Raw genomic sequence first — 18,426 nt, forward strand, 5'->3', positions numbered from 1 at the left:
ATCGATGTTCTCCATATTGAGAAGGGCCTCGCATTTTGAGATTTAGACTTCTGGCATTGAGCAGCATTACCCTTAGTTTTTTTCCTTTTTGTGTTCTAGGGTGGTAGGTTTAGAATTTGAGCCTTGCCTAAAAAGGCACTATGGGGTGGCAAGAGCCTTTGCCATATCCGAATCCCAGGGTGACAGGTGCAAGCCGCCCCTCAAGAAAGCAGCTGGCTTGTCCAGCATGTCATCCCAGGCAGACAGACACTGGATCCCCTTTGAATGACACCAGTGGTTAAGCCAATTGTTAAAGCTGATCATCTTATCTCTGTATTGTGGCATCATTCTTGGTGAAGGTAGGATACTGCTCAAGGTCAGGGTCATACCTGCCGGGGCTACATAATCAGAGAGCTCCTCAATGTCTCTTTCATGTAGTCCCTCAGGTCGCTCACACCAGCATGGACAATGACTGAGTCATATTTGTACCTGCTGTTGAGAGACCTGAGTGCTTATGCTATGTATGTGATTCTAGCGCCCGACAGGCAGCTTACTGTGACCTTCTCCTTACTCAGTCTGGTGAGTGGAACGTCAGTGTGTCTGACTATGGAGTCACCAATGACTAGTGTGTCTGGCATTGTGTTTGGCCTTAAGGGCTGTGACTGTTTGACACTCTGACTGTGAGGTCTATGTGTTGCAGGTGCTGTGTTCTGAGGTGGTGGTTGTTTGGGTGTCTGCTTAGGTGGCCTCTGCTGTTTTGGTAGATTTTTGTTCAGAGCCTCCGAGTGTGTGTTTATGTGTATGATTTGAGGTTGTGATGGTACTATGTGAGACTGGGTCTATAGTGTGTGTGGTAACCTTCTCCTCCTGACTGGTCTTGCCAGTCCTATGTTGAGAGAGCTCAGCCTCCAGTTTGGCCGTATAGTTGCATCTCTCGCATGTATTTGTGTTTTGTGGGAGGAGGAGAGGGTTGTGTACATGAGGCAATTGTAACATTGCCTCAAAATTCCTAGGTTCACCAGCTGAGCAGGAGAGGACACTAGCAACTGATCCGTCGACATGCTAGAAGGAATAGACAAAAACTTTGAAAAAGATTCCGGGGACGGGTGACAGAAATGGGGTTTGCCTTTTGGGGTACTATCTATGACAAGAGTGCCGTATCAAGGTAATAAGTACTGTAGGAGCAAGTGCTAGGTTTAACAGATAGAGAATAGTCTACTTGGAGTCAAGTAGAGATGATCTTTTAGTTATAGGATGATTAGATCAGTAGTATAGTTCGAGGAAGGTAGTTTTAAGGGAAAATTTGAAGAGTGTAATTTAGGTAGCCCTAATAGTTTAAACCTGCTTAACGCCCTAGTGTGCAACAGTAGCAGCTCACAAGAAATCAAGGCTTAAATCAACAAGAAGCTAAACGCTTTTATATCAGGGGCTGAAAGAAGCTAGCTACTGGCCCAAAACGACCAATAAACTACAAGTTGCTGGCTGAAACCTCACAAAACTGGACCAACAGGCAGCTCAATGCTTCCCACTCCCACTGGTAAGCAAAGGAACTTCCTCCTTTCCAAATTAGGTAAAGAATCAGTAACAGGAACTGCAAACAAAGTCCAGGGATCAGCAAGCTCTGAAACTGGACTAATCTAGCGGAAACAAGAGATATTTTTAGAAGAGACAAGCAGAACAGATACAGTAAACACTTATAAATGCTATAAATCGGCTATCACAGCCTACACAAACAATTTGCAACAGTTACAGATATTTAAAGTAACAAACTGAGAAACAAGTGCAATATCAGAATAAATGCAGAATAAAACAGTAGCAATGTATCAGCAAACAGGCGAAAATACAGTAGCAAGATAAATAGAAGTGGAAAGCCACAAAAAAAATACTTATATCAGGTAAAGTCGCTTTTTCAGCTCTCTGAAGCTTGGATTTAACATCCTCAGGAGGAGTCTGGAGCCTAAGTCAAGAATACCTTTGAATCACTGACCCAGATGCAGCCGTCCTGGGAGAAGCATCAGCAGCATCACAGCTGCACTTGCTAGAGTGTGATGCAAAACTAAGGAAGGATAAGGCCAAAGACTTACTGTCAGAATCAAGCATGTCACTTAAGAAACCCCAAGTTTAGACTGAAGAGATAATGGGTTACATTCAGAATTTCAAAGTCCAAAACTTCGAATCTCATATGATCGAAGATCATATGTTCGAAGTTTTAAAACTTTGAAATCCTGAACGGAGATCTGCATACAGCGTGGACCGGGAGATTTACCTTGTCCTCGCTGTAGTGCAATCTTGGAGTTGGTATATTTAAGTTGCAAGGGGTGAGGGGGGTGAAGGGGGGCTTGCCCCCCTGCATACGCTTGTTTTTCATGTGTTTAGTGGTGTTTCGAGGAGGGCTCACAATTCAGAGTTTCCAAGATATCGAGATTCTGAACTCGATATCCTGAAACTCGAGATTTTGGGATTTCGAAATTTAAAAGTGAACCCGAGATAATACATAGCTCATTATGTGGGTCTGATAGTTGATGGCACTAAAAGCCAAAGAAGAAGGGATGTATAACTTCTTGCCAAATCTGTCTATGTATCTGTTATCTTTGTCAGTAGACAAGCCTTTTGGGAAGGTGGGCAGTTTAGTAGATTTGTCTGGAGAAAGAGAAGTAACAAAATGATTCCTTTAAAGAAATTTCTGATCATCAAGAACCTTATAAAACCTACAATTTTTTTAGAGATAGGAGGCTGACACTTAAGATGTTGACGGGCTGACACAGAATTATGCAGTAGTGCTTCCAACACTGGGAGTCTCCATCTGGAGTAAATCATAATACCCTTCCTGAACATCAGACTCTCACATTAGAAATGTTGCATCATTTTGACTACAGTGTCCCTAAAAGAAAGTTATTATAAAGGGGAATCAGGGGAAAGAGAATCCGCCACATTAGAAGCCACAGCTAAGGAAGAGTAAATCTGAGAGGAAAAGGCAAGTGATTCTTCATCAGAATCCAGATCTTTATCTTCTGGAGAAGAATCTCCATGCCTATTTAAAAAAGCAGAGGAAAACTGGGTCCCTACAGCAGACAGTACTTGAAAACTCTGACAGGGTTTCAGAGACATAAAGAGGTTCTAAAAAGGTTCTGCATGAAGTCCTGCAATTCCTTTTGATGGTCTCTTACCACAGGAGAAATATGCGTAGTCTTTTGCTTCATTTTAGTGGGGATGTTAGCACCCTCAAATCTCATAAGATCAGAACCCTGACTTACCTCAATTAGGGAACCAGGTACTTCCTCATGTACAAAGATCTGAGTAATAACCCCCAGCCTTTCTGAAATAACCAGCCTCGGTTCCTCCTTCTTGTCAGCAACAGATGTCTACTCAGTCCCAATGGACATATGGCTGACCTGTCCCATGTCAGCCTCTGACAGGTTCATGATAGTGGGAGCTGGCACAGGAACCAGATAGTCCAAGGTCTTATCATTGGACACAGCAGAAATGTCCAGCTGGGGCTGGCCAGCTGAAGTCTCTGATTTAAATTTCTTAGAATTCTTTTTTTCCAGAGGCTGTATGTCAGGCCTGGAAGACTCAGCCAATATCATGCTTTAGGCGAGAAGCTTAAGACACTGGTTTTTCAAGTAAACCAATAAAGAAGACAAGTCGCTATGTAGGCTTTTATGGATGAAGGATTGGCAAGTGGAACAGTCCCAAGCAAAAAAAACATTTATTATGATGGTCCTTACAGGGACTCTGCCTCCCACAATAAAATTTCCCATTCTGAATGACTTAAAGGTTTAGTAAACTAAAGAGAAGGAAGGGTCCCCATCAGGGTAATTATTGCCCAAACAACTGGGTAATTGGCAAGGAGACATACGACCAACAGAATGAATACTGAGTATTGTTTTGGACTGGTGGCAAAGAAGTTCTGAGGTTTTAGCTTACGTACATCCCTTAGGTACCTCCTGCCTACAGGCTTAGGTCATATGCTGGATGTACGATGTGTAGAAGGGCTTGGCTTTGGTATACTGGTTGGATGTATGGCTACCCTTGGCAGAATATCCCTATTGTAAGGAATACTGCAACAATGATCTTGTAAGGACATTAATGTGTTCTATTAGTCACTTGGAAATAACATCTTGGAAGAATAATATTATATGGGGCTGGTTTATTTTTCTTTCATTAGGGTTTATGCAAGTATTGTAAAAAAATCTGTTTGGAAATGTCTTTCATATGAAGTAAGGAAATTGTGGCTTTAAAGCTAAACTGAAATAACACCTGTTTGACTTCAGTTGCACATTCTTTTTTTGGTATTGGCTAAAGCCTTACGCAATCTGTCTCTTATTTACTTAAAGTATTATTATGTCTGTCAGTTACAGAATGCATGAATAAATACTAAATTTGTATATCTTGACTGCAAAATAATTACTTCTGTGAATGTGCCTGAAGAGGGTCAATATACCATTCCACCTACCCAGTTATCAAACTGCAATAACCAAACCAATAAATAAGTACAACAATGAATACAGTTCTGTAAATAGTTGATGAATCAGTAGACAAAGCTTTGTGATGTTATGAAGTGTAATGCTCAATTTTGTTAAAATAACTGATGTGCATATTATTAGTAATCCAATACAGCTATAAATTATAAAATAAATAGATATGTAAGACGAAAACTAGATTTAGGGCTAGAGATACAAGTAAGGGGTGGATAGTGGTTCAAATTATTAATTAAGTACTAGAGAGTAAACTTAAGATGAAAAAAATTAACAGAAGGATAACACAAATAAAGAAAAAATACCCCACTTTGTTTTTCTTTTGACTTGTTATGAATGTAAGAAGAGATTATAATTAACAAGAGCTAATACATATGATGAAATGAGTCAATCAACCCTGCCAATTTAGCTTTACTAATGGATAAAGATAATGTTGCCTGATGTATTAGAGAGAAACCAATAACTGAAGAAATTATAATGTTTCCTCACCCCTGTTTGTTATTCTGATCAGAGGCCATGATGAAATGGTGAAAGCCATACATGATGCAGACTGGTAAATAGTGCAAATAGATAATGGAGAATGTGTAGGAAAGGAAGTGGATCATATTGAGAAATGAATGAAAAATAATATGAATTAAATATGTCTGATGAGTTAACTGAGATTTATATTCCCAAAAGAATAGTAAAGTAAGGTGTGATTAAAAGAAAGACAAGACGTGCTCTTCATCCCTCTGCTGGTTAGTCGATGGGTATCTGGATAAAGTGCAAATGCATCTAAGATTATGGTGAATATCAAAAGAATCTGGTGTATTAATTGTCATTGCCTTATGAGGGGAGATTTAAACTAATAAAAGTGAAAGAATATAACAGACTGGACAATGGTTTGTGTGATAAAGTACTAGATAAAAAGGTAAATGTGAGAAAAGATTATATCTAGATGGATGTGGTGAGTGGGTGAGATACTGGTGGAGTTTCAGTACAACACTGTCATAGGCACTGTGTGAGGAGTATGGATGCCTGTTAGTAGGAGGTTAGAGGCACCACTTTACAAGTAGGGATAACGAATAACACTGGCTTTACAAACAGAGAAGGAGTAGTACATAAACTGAACTTAAGTGTGCAGGACATATAAGGGATGAAAAAGAATGCAGCGAGTGACAAAGATTTATTGGTTAAAGATGATAATACTCACTGTATTTATTTATTTATTTATTTGCATTTATTTATTGGGGTATTCCACTAGGCTGATATAAGCCCATTTTCAGTGGAGGCGTGGGGAGAAAACCTTCATAAATAATGTGAACATAGAGCTGTATACATAAAAAATCATTACATTATAAGAGTATATTCAACAAAGGTAATATATTTAAACAATAAGTTGAATAACTGTTGAGGTAAATTGACAAAAGAGAAGAGCAGCAAAGTTAAATAGTTTATTAGATAGTTAATAGATATATAGATAGATAATTAGATAGATAACAGATACTTTGCTAATGAGGCAGGCTCACTGGACACACAGTCCCTTTTCAGGGATAATTTGAGTCATTTTCTACTTACAAAGGCTGTTCCTGCAAATGGTCTATAGTGATCGGTGTACTACCCTGGTAAACAAGCTAAATAAATAATAAAAATAAATGGCTTACTTGCTCAAGATCACACAGAAGGTAAATGGGGGCTGAGGGAATCAAACACTGTACCACAGGAACTATAGCTGATAAACTTAACTGTCTGCGCCAACTGCCTGCATCCAGTTCTCACTCAGATCAGAACAGACTGGAATGTAAAATGAAAATATTATGTATGATTGGCATAAACTCCTCTCTATAATAAATATAATTAAACTAGTTAAGAAGTATGCCCTGAAAGGATAGAAGGGTAGTGAGAGTAAAAGCACTGTAGGAACAAGAAAAACACTGTTATATACAAGATTATGGGGGAAATTGGGTTTGTGTAAGATGGTATGGTGATCCATACTGAAGTTGTGTGTGTGTGTATATATATATATATATATATATATATATATATAGGTTCATAGGTTCATAGGTTGGTACTAGGATATCGGCCCTAGGGCCTATAGAAGCGTAGCCATCACAATTCCCTGGCTATTTCTTCCCACACTGTTTATTTCCCTGGACCCCTGTCTAGCAGGGCAACTGACATGATCCCTGGGGTGAATTTCCTTTCTCCCATCCAATCATCAAGGTTCCTTTTGAAGAGGGCCAAAGAGGTGCTCTGCTTAACATGTATGGGCAGTCTATTCCAGTGTCTGGGGAGTCTCTGTGTCAGGAATCTATCCCTCCAGCATGTTTTGTTTATTGTGATGACGAGGTTTAGATCCCTGGAGGGTGTGGCTCTGAGGGATTGGGATTTCTTTAAGTGTAGCATGTCCAACAGCTCTGGGTTTGACATGGCCTTGTATGTTAAGCAGTGATCGCCTTGGAGTAGACGATATGCAACAGAGTATAGCTGGAGTTTTTTTTAAGGCGGTCAGCATACGGCATCTGCTTTAGGCCTGTGATTCTTTTAGTGAGGTATTTCTGCGGCCTTTCCAGTTGTTGCAGATGTCTTGAGAGGTACATACCAAATGGGGCATTATATTCCATAATGGGTCTAATGAGGGATGAGTACAGTGGGACAATTACCTCCTTTTTTCTGGATGAAAAGCTCTTAGTGATGAGGTGTACCACATAGAAGGATTTCCTGACTGTTGTGGCGATGTGGTTATTGAAGGTGAGACCACTGTCCACCTGTGTCTCTAAGTCTCTTATCACACTTTCGGTGTTTAGTGTACTGCCACCTATGTGATAATTCACGGGTACATGTTTTTTCCCAAAGGGAATAACTATACATTTCTTGGCATTGAGCTTGAGCCCATGGCTCTGGCACCAAGCATCTGTTTCTGTAAGGCCCTTTTGTAGAGTATCGACATCATTTGGGGATTCAATAATGGCTCCCAGTTTGCAGTCATCTGCAAACTTTGTTAGCCAGAGTCCCTTAGTGTTGGCCTGTACTTCAGAGAAGTAGATTGCAAACAAGAGAGGTCCCAGGACTGAACCCTGAGGTACTCCACTTGTCACTTGTCTGGAGCTGGATTTGAAGTCATACACACACACACACACACACACACACACACACACATATATATATATATATATATATATATATATATATATATATATATATATATATATATACATACGTATGTACACATATGTAAATTATACCAAGAAAGGTGATGTTTAAAAAATGAAATGTTTCAATAGATGGGTGCACATGTAGGAAAGATATATTTTAAGATTCAGAACTGAGACTGAATTTATTTGAGATGTTTACCATGGACAGTGTTAAAATATACTATGATGATTGATGACGATCATCTGCTACAATATTTATTTAATTTAATTTTTCAGTGGGAAGCTTAACTGGGTAGAATTTGTTTTTAGTCAAAGCTAAGGGAGAAAACAGAACTAGTGAATAAAGTGCTACAATGGACATGCCAAAACAGGCTGCTTTTTAATATCAAAACATCTAAAATAATACCTTTAAGAATTAACAATAGAAAATATTACTTTGATTTGTGAGATGAAGATTTGATAGTGGTGGTATGAAAATATAACAATTTGAGAATATATGTGTATATTGTGATGAATGTTTTAATATTTTGTCCAAGATTAACACGCAACTAACTTAATTTGTTTGGGATGATGACAGTAAGGTAGAAATAATTTATCTTGGCATTAACTACTGCTATGATGCAATTGCATATGAAGCATTATGGCATTCTATTTATTTATTTTTTATTTAACATTTGTTTACAGGGAAAAGTCTGACTTGGAATGAAGCCAATTTTCAGCGAAGGCTCAGGGAGAAATGCTCCGGAGACATGTCTTTGTAATGATTTGGTCACTTAGAAATGTGACAGATATAAAATCCTTGGAGATGGTATATAGAAAATTTACTAAACATGAATCATTAACATTCTAGAGAGAAGTGAAAGTAGAGTTACTCAGCCAGAGAACTGACAAGGCAAGGGGTCCTAGTGGATTGATACCAAAAGTAATTAGGAAGATTGAAGTTGTTATATATGAGCCTCTTCTAGTGTATCGTTTTGCATCTAGACAATACTCTGTTACTGGAAAAGAGCAGTGCGGTGGTGTGACTGTTGTAAAATGTAGATTACAAAAAAAAAAATGGAATCCCAAAATTCTAGGCTAGTCTGCCTAACTCAACTCAAAGCAAACTTGGTAACCACAAATCCAACCACGGAAAACTTGAGCAGTCCAAACACTGGAACTTACGCTGTTCTTTTAGAAAAACTGACAAGTTTATTGTACCAAAACAGTACACTAATACACTGAAAGAAGTTAACCTAGGTTTCGTCCTACATTCACGGACTTCATCAGAACATGTAAGCCCAAACTCCCACTCCCTTTAAAAATACCAATCAACTCCACAGTAAGTCACAAACCAAGAAAGGATTGTTTGGATATCTAAAGTTGTCAAATTTTCCTCAGTAGCCTCTTTGTTCAGCATGATCATAACAATTCCCTATATTCCATCAATATTTGTTGTCTAGCTGTTTTTCAGTGTAATCCCCACTGTATTTCATACCAAGATTGCTCCCTCGCACTGGGACTTTAATACTAAAATGGATTGCAGTGAGATACTATTAAATTGCGTCTATAATGCACTGTCGAATGGTGAAAATAGCGAATGGCTACAATATTGAAAACGCCATTCATCGAAATGTGCGCCCCCAACACCCCCCGCTAATTATATATACCAACTCCGAGATAGCACTATAGTGAGGAAAGGGCAAATATTTCAATCCCCACTGTACCGCAACCCCACAAAACACATTTCGATGAACAGTGTTTTTGATATTGTAGCCATTCGCTATTTTCATGATTCGACAGAGTGATATAGACCCATTAAATTAATATATTTTGTGGTCTGTTAGATAAACCACTCACCTGCTGAAATGTTTCTTTCAACAGGACCTTTGACTAAACAAACATTTTGATGACTGAGGTGATCAACATAGGCCAGTCTATGTGGAAGGTTAAAATTCCTCCCCAGTAGTACCTTCTTTTTTCTCACTACTCCCTCATTTAATCAATGCCTCCTGCTCCTTACTTTGAGGTAGAGGCTGCATACTCTCCTTACCATTCACTCATTGGAGCAGCCGCAATAACTGTAACACCTTACACTCTTCTTCCTTCATGCTGTACCTGAAACCTTTCATAAATTACACTGTCACTGCCCGTCAATCAGTTTCTGAGTACAGTGTGTAGCTGAAAGCCCGAGACCACCATGTCCCACTCCTGACCGGTGGTCCTGGTGTTTGTAATCACTACAACATGGATTCTTACTTATCACACACCATCTGTAGCATTGCTAGCTTACCTGCCTGAGATTTTGGCACTGAGTTAGCACCACCCATCCATACTATTGTGTTCCACTCTCTTCCAATGAGAGGAAAGGGTGATAGTTTACACATGATTGTGCTAGTTACATAGTAGAATGCTATGTGTAAATATCTGCAATTCTCTGCATGTTGACACACAGGACAAGTACTACAACCAGTTACTAAGTAACCACTGCTATCCAGAACTTGCTAATCACAGGTAGAAGATGAATAAACCCCTTTTGTACAGTAGCCACATTCTTCGTAAATAAATGTGGTTTAAGGGTCAAATCTTTCATAAATAAATAAATATGGCTCAGCAAACCCTTCGTCTGTGTTTTCTCTTTGAAGACTAAGCCACGTGGTATGGCTGAAGAGACTAGAATATGTATGTATTCATACTGTTAAATTGCATTCATCAAAATACTGCTTTCTAGAGAATACAACACATCCTGTTAAATTACTCACCAGAATTCATTGCATCAGCCTCCGTTGCTGGAACCTTATGAATCTTCCCAGCTTTGTAAACAAAACTTCCTTCAACCACTTTGAAATCCAGATAACGGGTCACCCCTGTGAAAAGCAGCAGCAAAACCAGTTGATCTGGGGAGACAGAAACAATTGCTGTTACACAGAACAGTGAGTCCAAGCAGTGTAACATTTCTATTTCAGGATATGATATTTATATAATTGTCATTACTTTCACAATCAGTGAGGCACACTTTAAAAACAGTGCACACATCACAGAATCAGTATACTGCATGTATTATCTCAGTCTGAAGAAATATTGTTCAAGATGAAAGTGCTTAGTGAGAGAATAAAGTTTTTTCAGAATTGTTTTCTTTTATTATTGATTTTTGTAAACAACTTACTGCTTTTAGATACTTTTTTTGTTTTACACTCCATGTACAGTTGTCATAAATGTATACTTATCTTTACTAGAAAGGCTCACCCAGACTCTGCTACACTTTGCTGTGAAGGGAAGGTTAGTTTGCTTTTTATTTATTGTATTTTGTATTACTTTATTGGCTTTTTATATTTTGAATACCATGATTTTTTTTTACCTTGTGTTTTACTTGTATTCTGCTTTTAACTGCATATTAAAACTTCAAACGAGACCACAGCTCTGTCTCTTTGAGTCAGGCACAAATACCACTGTCTTTCTAGTTGCCTGCCTCTTATGTTAATCTGACCATATATCTCATTTCCTCTCTGCTTTCATTGGCTTGTGTAAATAAGCACAAAATTATCATTTTGTGAAATCACTCCCCTTCAACTATTTAAATTTATTGGCTATCCTACTGTATTCCATAGTACCAGAATACAAAAGGGACCACCCCCTTTCAATCTATCTTGCTGTTTTAAAAATAGTGACTCTCCACTAAAACTTAACTTTTTAGACAGGAAAAACTTAAGTTACCTACTTTCACATCTAACTTATCTAGTGTACACTGCAGTGTTTAGGATAAACCATTTTTTTTCATCTTACCTTTAAGGATCCCTGTGACTGACTAGCACTTGCTCTAATACCTGCTGGAAAGCACTAGGAAGCCTTAAACTGATACAAGCACTCAACTCTCCTTGTTAATAAGGAGAAATTAATCGTAGGCACTAAACAGCCTATAATTGCAAAGTACCTTGCTAAGGCAAGGGAAAACAGCTCCTGTACTTTACAAAAAAAAGCACCAAACCAGGTATATCCAAGGATCAGCTTCCGATGATTTCTCCTGTACACCTGGTGAATCTGGGAATACTGGGGCAATGCAGCAATTGCCTCATGTACACAGACAACCCTCTCCTCCTACCACCCAGCACTACAACCTGTGAGAGATGCACTTACATAGTCAAACTGGAAGCAAAGCTCTCTCCACCCAAGATTGTGCTAGAAAGTCTAGAGGAGAAGGTTAACACCCACACTACACCTCAAGCAACACATAGCCCTTCTAAACCCACACCACCAACACCCACATATAGCAACATTAAATCCACATATGCGGAGGCCCTTAACTGTAACCTGCCCAAGCAACAAGGACCTCCGAAGCTGAAATGCAAACAAACACCAGTCACAACCAAAGTGTCACATAGTTCACAACACCAGTGTGCTACCCATCAACAGCCCCTAAGGCAAGACAATGTACCTAACACTTTAGTCATAGGTGACTCTATAGTCAGGCACACTGTCCCACTTACCAGGCTGAACAAGGAGAAAATTACAGTCAGCTGCCTGTCGGGTGCCAGGATCTGCCACATAATGCTTACACTCAAGTCACTCCACAACAAGTACAAATATGACTCTGTCATTGTCCATGTTGGACTGAATGACTTAGATGTATCTCCCTGGACTACATGAAAAGAGACATGGAAGAGCTCTTGGATTATGTGGCCCAGGCAGGTATGACCCAAGCTCTGAGTAGCATCCTGCCTTCACCCAGAATGATACCACAATATAAGGGCAAAATGATTGACATCAACAATTGGCTAAGCTTCTGGTGTCATTCAAAGGGGATCCAGTATCTCTCTGCCTGAGATGACATGATCAACAGACCACGATGCTTTGCCAGAGATGGTCTGCACCTGTCACCCCTGGGATTCAGGTTACTGGCTAAGGCTCTTGCCACCCCTATAGTGCCTTTTTTAGGCAAAGTTCAAATGACAAAGCCACCACTGTAACAGGTACAAGCATGCAAATTCTGAAGGTAATGCTACTCAATGCTAGATGTCTAAACCTCAAAATGCACTCTCTCGAGGCACTCCTAAAAATGGAGAACATCGATATCTGTGCAGTGACTGAGATCTGGTTCAAGGCTCCAGAAAGCACCCCTACAATACCAGGCTACAACTCTTACCACACTTTTCGGCCACCAAACCAGGATCAAAACACTAAAGGTGGAGGAGTGTCCATATTCACCAAGGATATTCACACCACCAGGCTAGTTGCCCAACACAATGCATCTGAAATTCTCCAGGTGCAACTAACACTAGGTAAGACTGCAATCCACATTGTAGCTTGCTACAGATCCCCCACCATGCCCCAAGATTCTCACTACACCTTTCTAAACATACTGGAAAATATTAAGATACAACCAAACATCCTAATACTGGGTGATTTCAATTACCCTGCCATTAACTAGGAAAACTACTCGTGTACCAACACCTTTGCCCAACGGTTCTTGGAATTCATAAATTCCAATGCCCTGAATCAACTAATCCATAGTCCCACCAGGGGCTCCAATATCCTAGACCTGGTCATTACCAACATGGGAAATCGATGCTCCACACCTATGGTCACCCCCTCGTTGGTCAGGTCTGACCATAAGCTAATCACCCTTAACATCCACATCCCACCCCCAACCCTCAGTAAGGAAACCTCCATAAAAAACTTCTCCAAAGCCAATGTCATGCTACTCAAGTCAGAAGTGACAAGCTTCATGATGCCCATGCAGACGGGAACTGAACGTTCGACTGCTGAATCCTACACTAAGGCACTGTACGAGCACATCCACTCATGCATGAATCGTGCCATCCCAAATAGAACCAAGATGCTCGCCTTCAAAAAAAGGAAGCCAATCTGGTGGCCCCCTGCCATAAACAAACTTTACAACAAAAGGAAGAAGCTGTTGCAGAAAAGAAGAAAATCCCAGGATGCAAAAAACTCCCTTACCAGCCTCAGTAAGAAGCTAAAATCCCTCATAAAATCCTCCAAAGCTAGTTATGAAAATAAAATTGCCAAGATTCCAAAGACAACCACAAGGCATTCGATAACCATGTCAAGAATCTAAATGGCAATGCTCAGATCTGCTCTGAGCTACAACAGAATGGCATTAAATATACTGATCCCAAGGATATTCCCAATATCCTGGCAGATCAATTCAATGCCAACTTCACCCCCCTCTCACCCCCTAAACGGCCCATCTCAATACTGGAAGACTGCCAAATTCTGGTAAAAACGGCCACACAGGTAAAAAACGCACTCTCCAAAGCTAAGAATACAGCATCCATGGGACCAGATGACATCCCGAGCTGTGTACTACATGAACTACAAAATGAACTGGCACCTCACCTAAGTGTCATGTTTAATCATAGCCTCACCTCAGGCTTGTGCCCACTGAGTGACGCACAGGTACAGTTATCCCACTCCACAAGGGGGGATCCACCTTGGATCCCGGGAACTACTGCCCCATCAGTCTGATGAGCCTAATCTGCAAGGCCATGGAACGTATTATCATGGAACTTATAAACAAAGACATTGGCAGCCTTCAAACACTGGACCCCACCCAGTTTGGGTTTGTGAAGGGCTGATCTTATCTTCGAATCAGTCTCCAGAGCCATGGACAAGGGTAAGGTGGTCCACACAGCATATCTGGACCTCGCCAAGGCCTTTGACACCATCCCCCACTCTGGAATCATAGATAGACTTACTAAGCTGGGCATTAATCCCTACGTCACTCGATGGGTTGCCAACCGGCTTACTGACGGAACCCACACTGTAAAAGTAGCCGACTGCAAATCCAGCTCCAGACAAGTGACAAGTAGAGTACCGCAGGGTTCACTCCTGGGACCGCTCTTGTTTGGCATCTACTTCTCTGAAGTACAGGCCAATGCTAAGGGACTCTGGCTAACAAAGTTCACAGATGACTGCAAACTGGGAGCCATTATTGAATCCCCAAATTATGTGGATACTCTACAAAAGGGCCTTACAGAAACAGATGCTTGGTGCCAGAGCCATGGGCTCAAGCTCAATGCCAAGAAATGTATAGTTATCCCCTTTGGGAAAAACCATGTACCCGTGAATTACTACATAGGTGGCAGTACACTAAACACCGAAAGTGTGATAACAGACTTAGGGACACAGGTGGACAGTGGTCTCACCTTTGATAACCACATCGCAACAACAGTCAGGAAATCCTTCTATGTGACACACCTCATCACTAAGGGCTTTTCATCCAGAAAAAAGGAGGTCATTGTCCCACTGTAGTCATCCCTCATTAGACCCATTATAGAATACAATGCCTCACTTGGTATGTACCTCTCAAGACATCTGCAACATCTGGAAAGGCCGCAGAAATACCTCACTAAAAGAACCACAGACCTAAAGCAGATGCCCTCCACTGACCGCCTTAAAAAACTCCAGCTATACTCTGTTGCATATCATCTACTCAGAGGCGATCTCTGCTTAACATAAAAGGCCATGTCAAACCCAGAGCTGTTGGAAGAAACAGCCAGGGAATTGTTATGGCTAGGCTTGTATAGGCCCTGGGGCCAATAGCCTAGTACCAACCTATGAACCTATGAACCTGTATCACTGCATTATTCTCTATATAACAATGCACAAATTGTAATATTGTATTAATCTATGTACTATGTATTTTGCAAAGCTTTTCTCCCCAGGCCTCAGCTGAAAAATGGTACTTGTACCCAGTCAAACTTTCCCGGCAAACAAATACCAAATAAATAAGTGAAAATAAAATGTAACAGCAACCATTAGCTTGATGGTATCAGACTTTATCAAATATGCATAATCCAAATCCTTATTTTTAGACTCTTCTCCCTTCAGCTAACTGTAGCCACCTATCTCTCTTCTAAGTTTTATTACATCCCAAATCTTCCAAACACAGACATGAGGGCTTAGATGAAGTCTTAGCTTAAGCCTCCTTCGTCTAACATAACCACAACTTAATGTCCAGCGAGAATTTCACTCTTATTTTGTAAGGCGAAGAAGCAGTTTCTACTAGCCTGGACTTGTTTGCTATGAGCATTATGTTGACTACACATATACCCATAACAACAACTTTTGCAAACTACAAGAATGTGTCTTCTCCTTTTGTAAGGACCATGTTTCTGATGTAAAAGTTCACTGTGATGATTTAAGTAAGTAATCTAGAATTTAATATACCTGGTTGCTATGCAGTTGGAAATCCCTATAAAAAGATAATGTTGAATATATTACCCCTCCTCAGAGTCCACCCTCTCATAAAGATTACCTTTGTTTTTAATGACTTGCCATCTGACACATCTGCTAAATTAGGTAGCAGTGCTTTGATTATTTTTTTCTGATATCTTTTCCATGCTTAAAATTAAAATTATGAAGTTGCCTCACTTTTACATTTTACTTCTATTTTCTAGAAATTGCATATTTTTGGCAGCCAATACCATTAATCTTAATGAGGCTTTACTATGTGTATGCAATTCAGATCCTGTACCCCATATCAAAAGAATCATTTCTTCAGTTGCACCCATTTGCTCCAACAACTTTTCTTTTAAAGTACTTTGTGGGGATTTTTTTAAAAATGCACAAACTTGTAACACTTCTAGAAAATATGTTCCTATTTACTGCTCTCTTTTTTCTTTCACACTGCCAACATTTTGCATCTGCTTGAAGAAAGATTCTCTGGTCTGCTTAGGGTATAAAATTAGCCTATGCAAACATTTCCAAGTAAAAAAAAAATAAACTTTCTGACCTTCATTGCATACTTGGGAGCCATACAGCTGTTCTTCCATTGTTCTTTTGTTAAAAGCATTTCCAGTCTCTCCTCACAATCTTTTCTAACCTTCTCTGAGTGATTCTTTTAGTTATAATGGAATATTTTATATGCACTACCAATTACCCCCTTTTAACAGCAGTTTGTGTTCTAAACTCCACCAAAAACACTACCAGACTTGTTCTTTCACTTAGTACTCTCCATCCAATTCTCTTCACGTCTACTTTGATATCAGTCCCTGGTAGTGAAGGCAGTCTCTAAACTGCAGTCCAAACTTCTGTTTCACTCATTCCACTTTACTACCTTTTCCTCTCTAGTTATTTGCTCCCAGACCCTTCGTTCCTTTGACAGTTTTTTCCAATATATTACAGTCCCCTCTTGCATATTTTCTATATCCCAACTTGCAGTCATCCCTTTTGACAAAATCTCCTTTCTCTATTTCTATGTTGGCTTAGTTCTTAGAATTTAGTTCTTAGAATACTTTCTAAGATTTTATGAATGCATAAGGCTGTATGGTTGCTATCTTCCTTAAGAATCGGCATCAAAAATCTGAGTCTCTCCATATGTCATGCCCCCATCCCCCCCACATTTCATCATCATCCCTTTCAACTTTGATTTATAGCATTCTGCTTGTGTTATGCATCTGAGCCTTAAATCACAAGTTTACTTCAAATCCGGCAATCCTAAACCCCCGTGTTCTATGTGCAGGATCAACTTGTATATGTATATGTATATGTTCATGTATATGTCTTTGACTGTGTACTGTATAGTTGTATGTATACGGTATAGCTGTACATATATTTGTTCAACTGTATACTGATGTAACTTTTTGGAGCTTTTCTCCCTAGGCCTCCTCTGAAAAGGGATTTCTCTGTCAGGCGTTCATGGTAAACAAAAGTAAGTAAATAAATAGTATCAGTGGCACAACAGGTAGTGCAGAAGGCTGTGTAGCTGACACTGCAGTGCAGCATAAGGGGGTTGCTGCACTCCTGAGTGTGTTGATCTTCAGATAAGACATTAAACCAAGGTCCCACCTGCTTTAGTTGGCAGTAGCTCAGGTAAAGGATCCAATGACACCTATAGAAAAGACTAGGGGTCCTTTATTTATATACAAAAAGAACTCTTCTTTAAAACATATATACAAATATTTACAAATGATCAAATATATAGATATAGAAAGTATTTTCTTACTAATTTTCCTTACAACCACACTAAAGTTTCATCCCTATTAGACCCTCACTCCTTTTTCCATAACAACCATCTAATTTTACTTAATACTGTTACTAAAATCCATTTATCATTAAACATAATTTCTTTTATTATTTAATTTATTCTTATACTCTGTATAACCCATATGACATAAAATAACTTTTTATATATTCTGTTAACATATTCTTTACTTTTATTTCTATAATATCCATTTTTAATCATGCCCATGCTTATTGTATCCACTTCCTTTATATGTTCAGAAATAAAATCTTCTTTATATAGTTTTTCCCATAACTTTTTTACACTTTTACATTTCAAGAACACTGTCAGTACTTTCCCCTTCTTGACAATGTAAACATATTATATCCTTTTTATATATGGCATATTTCCTTTTACTGGTAATTTATCTATTTCCAGCCTACATGCAAAATCTTGACATTCCTCTTTCTGATTACACCACATGCTTCTTATTTTTATAGCTTTAATTTTTATTTGTTAGATTTTTCCGTGGTTTTACATAGTAATGTTTTATCACTGGATTCTTATACCATACTTTTCTTTATTTTCTATATCACTAATTTTTATTTTCCACAAAAAAAATCTTGGCAACATTTTATTACTTCACTTATATGCTCTTTTTTCCTCTTTTTTACCATACCCCAAAATTTATCATACTTATATTTATAAAATGTTACTACTAATCTTGCATCTTTTTCATTTATCCATTTTAACACTTTGTACAAATTTAATAAAGCAGCATATACCACAGGGTTAATTAACCCTAAACATCCTTACTCTTTATTTACATACAAAACAACTCTTTTTACTGGGTTTAATATAGAACCCCATATAAATGAAAAATTATCTGCGATAA

General features: G+C 39.0%; 1 protein-coding gene across 1 annotated transcript in view; it reads right to left on the reverse strand.

Annotated features, from left to right (window-relative positions):
- LOC122807582 (rab GDP dissociation inhibitor beta-like) overlaps window positions 1-18,426 on the reverse strand; it is a 461,207-nt gene that overhangs the window by 344,554 nt on the left and 98,227 nt on the right. Inside the window, exon 4 of the mRNA XM_044078496.1 lies at window positions 10,333-10,467. Within this exon, the coding sequence (XP_043934431.1) occupies window positions 10,333-10,467 (135 nt within the window). The remainder of the gene's footprint in view (window positions 1-10,332; window positions 10,468-18,426) is intronic.

The sequence above is a fragment of the Protopterus annectens genome, chromosome 7.part1 (genome assembly GCF_019279795.1).
Source record: "Protopterus annectens isolate FY-2018-M chromosome 7.part1, PAN1.0, whole genome shotgun sequence".
In the NCBI taxonomy this organism is placed as follows: Eukaryota; Metazoa; Chordata; order Ceratodontiformes; family Protopteridae; genus Protopterus; species Protopterus annectens.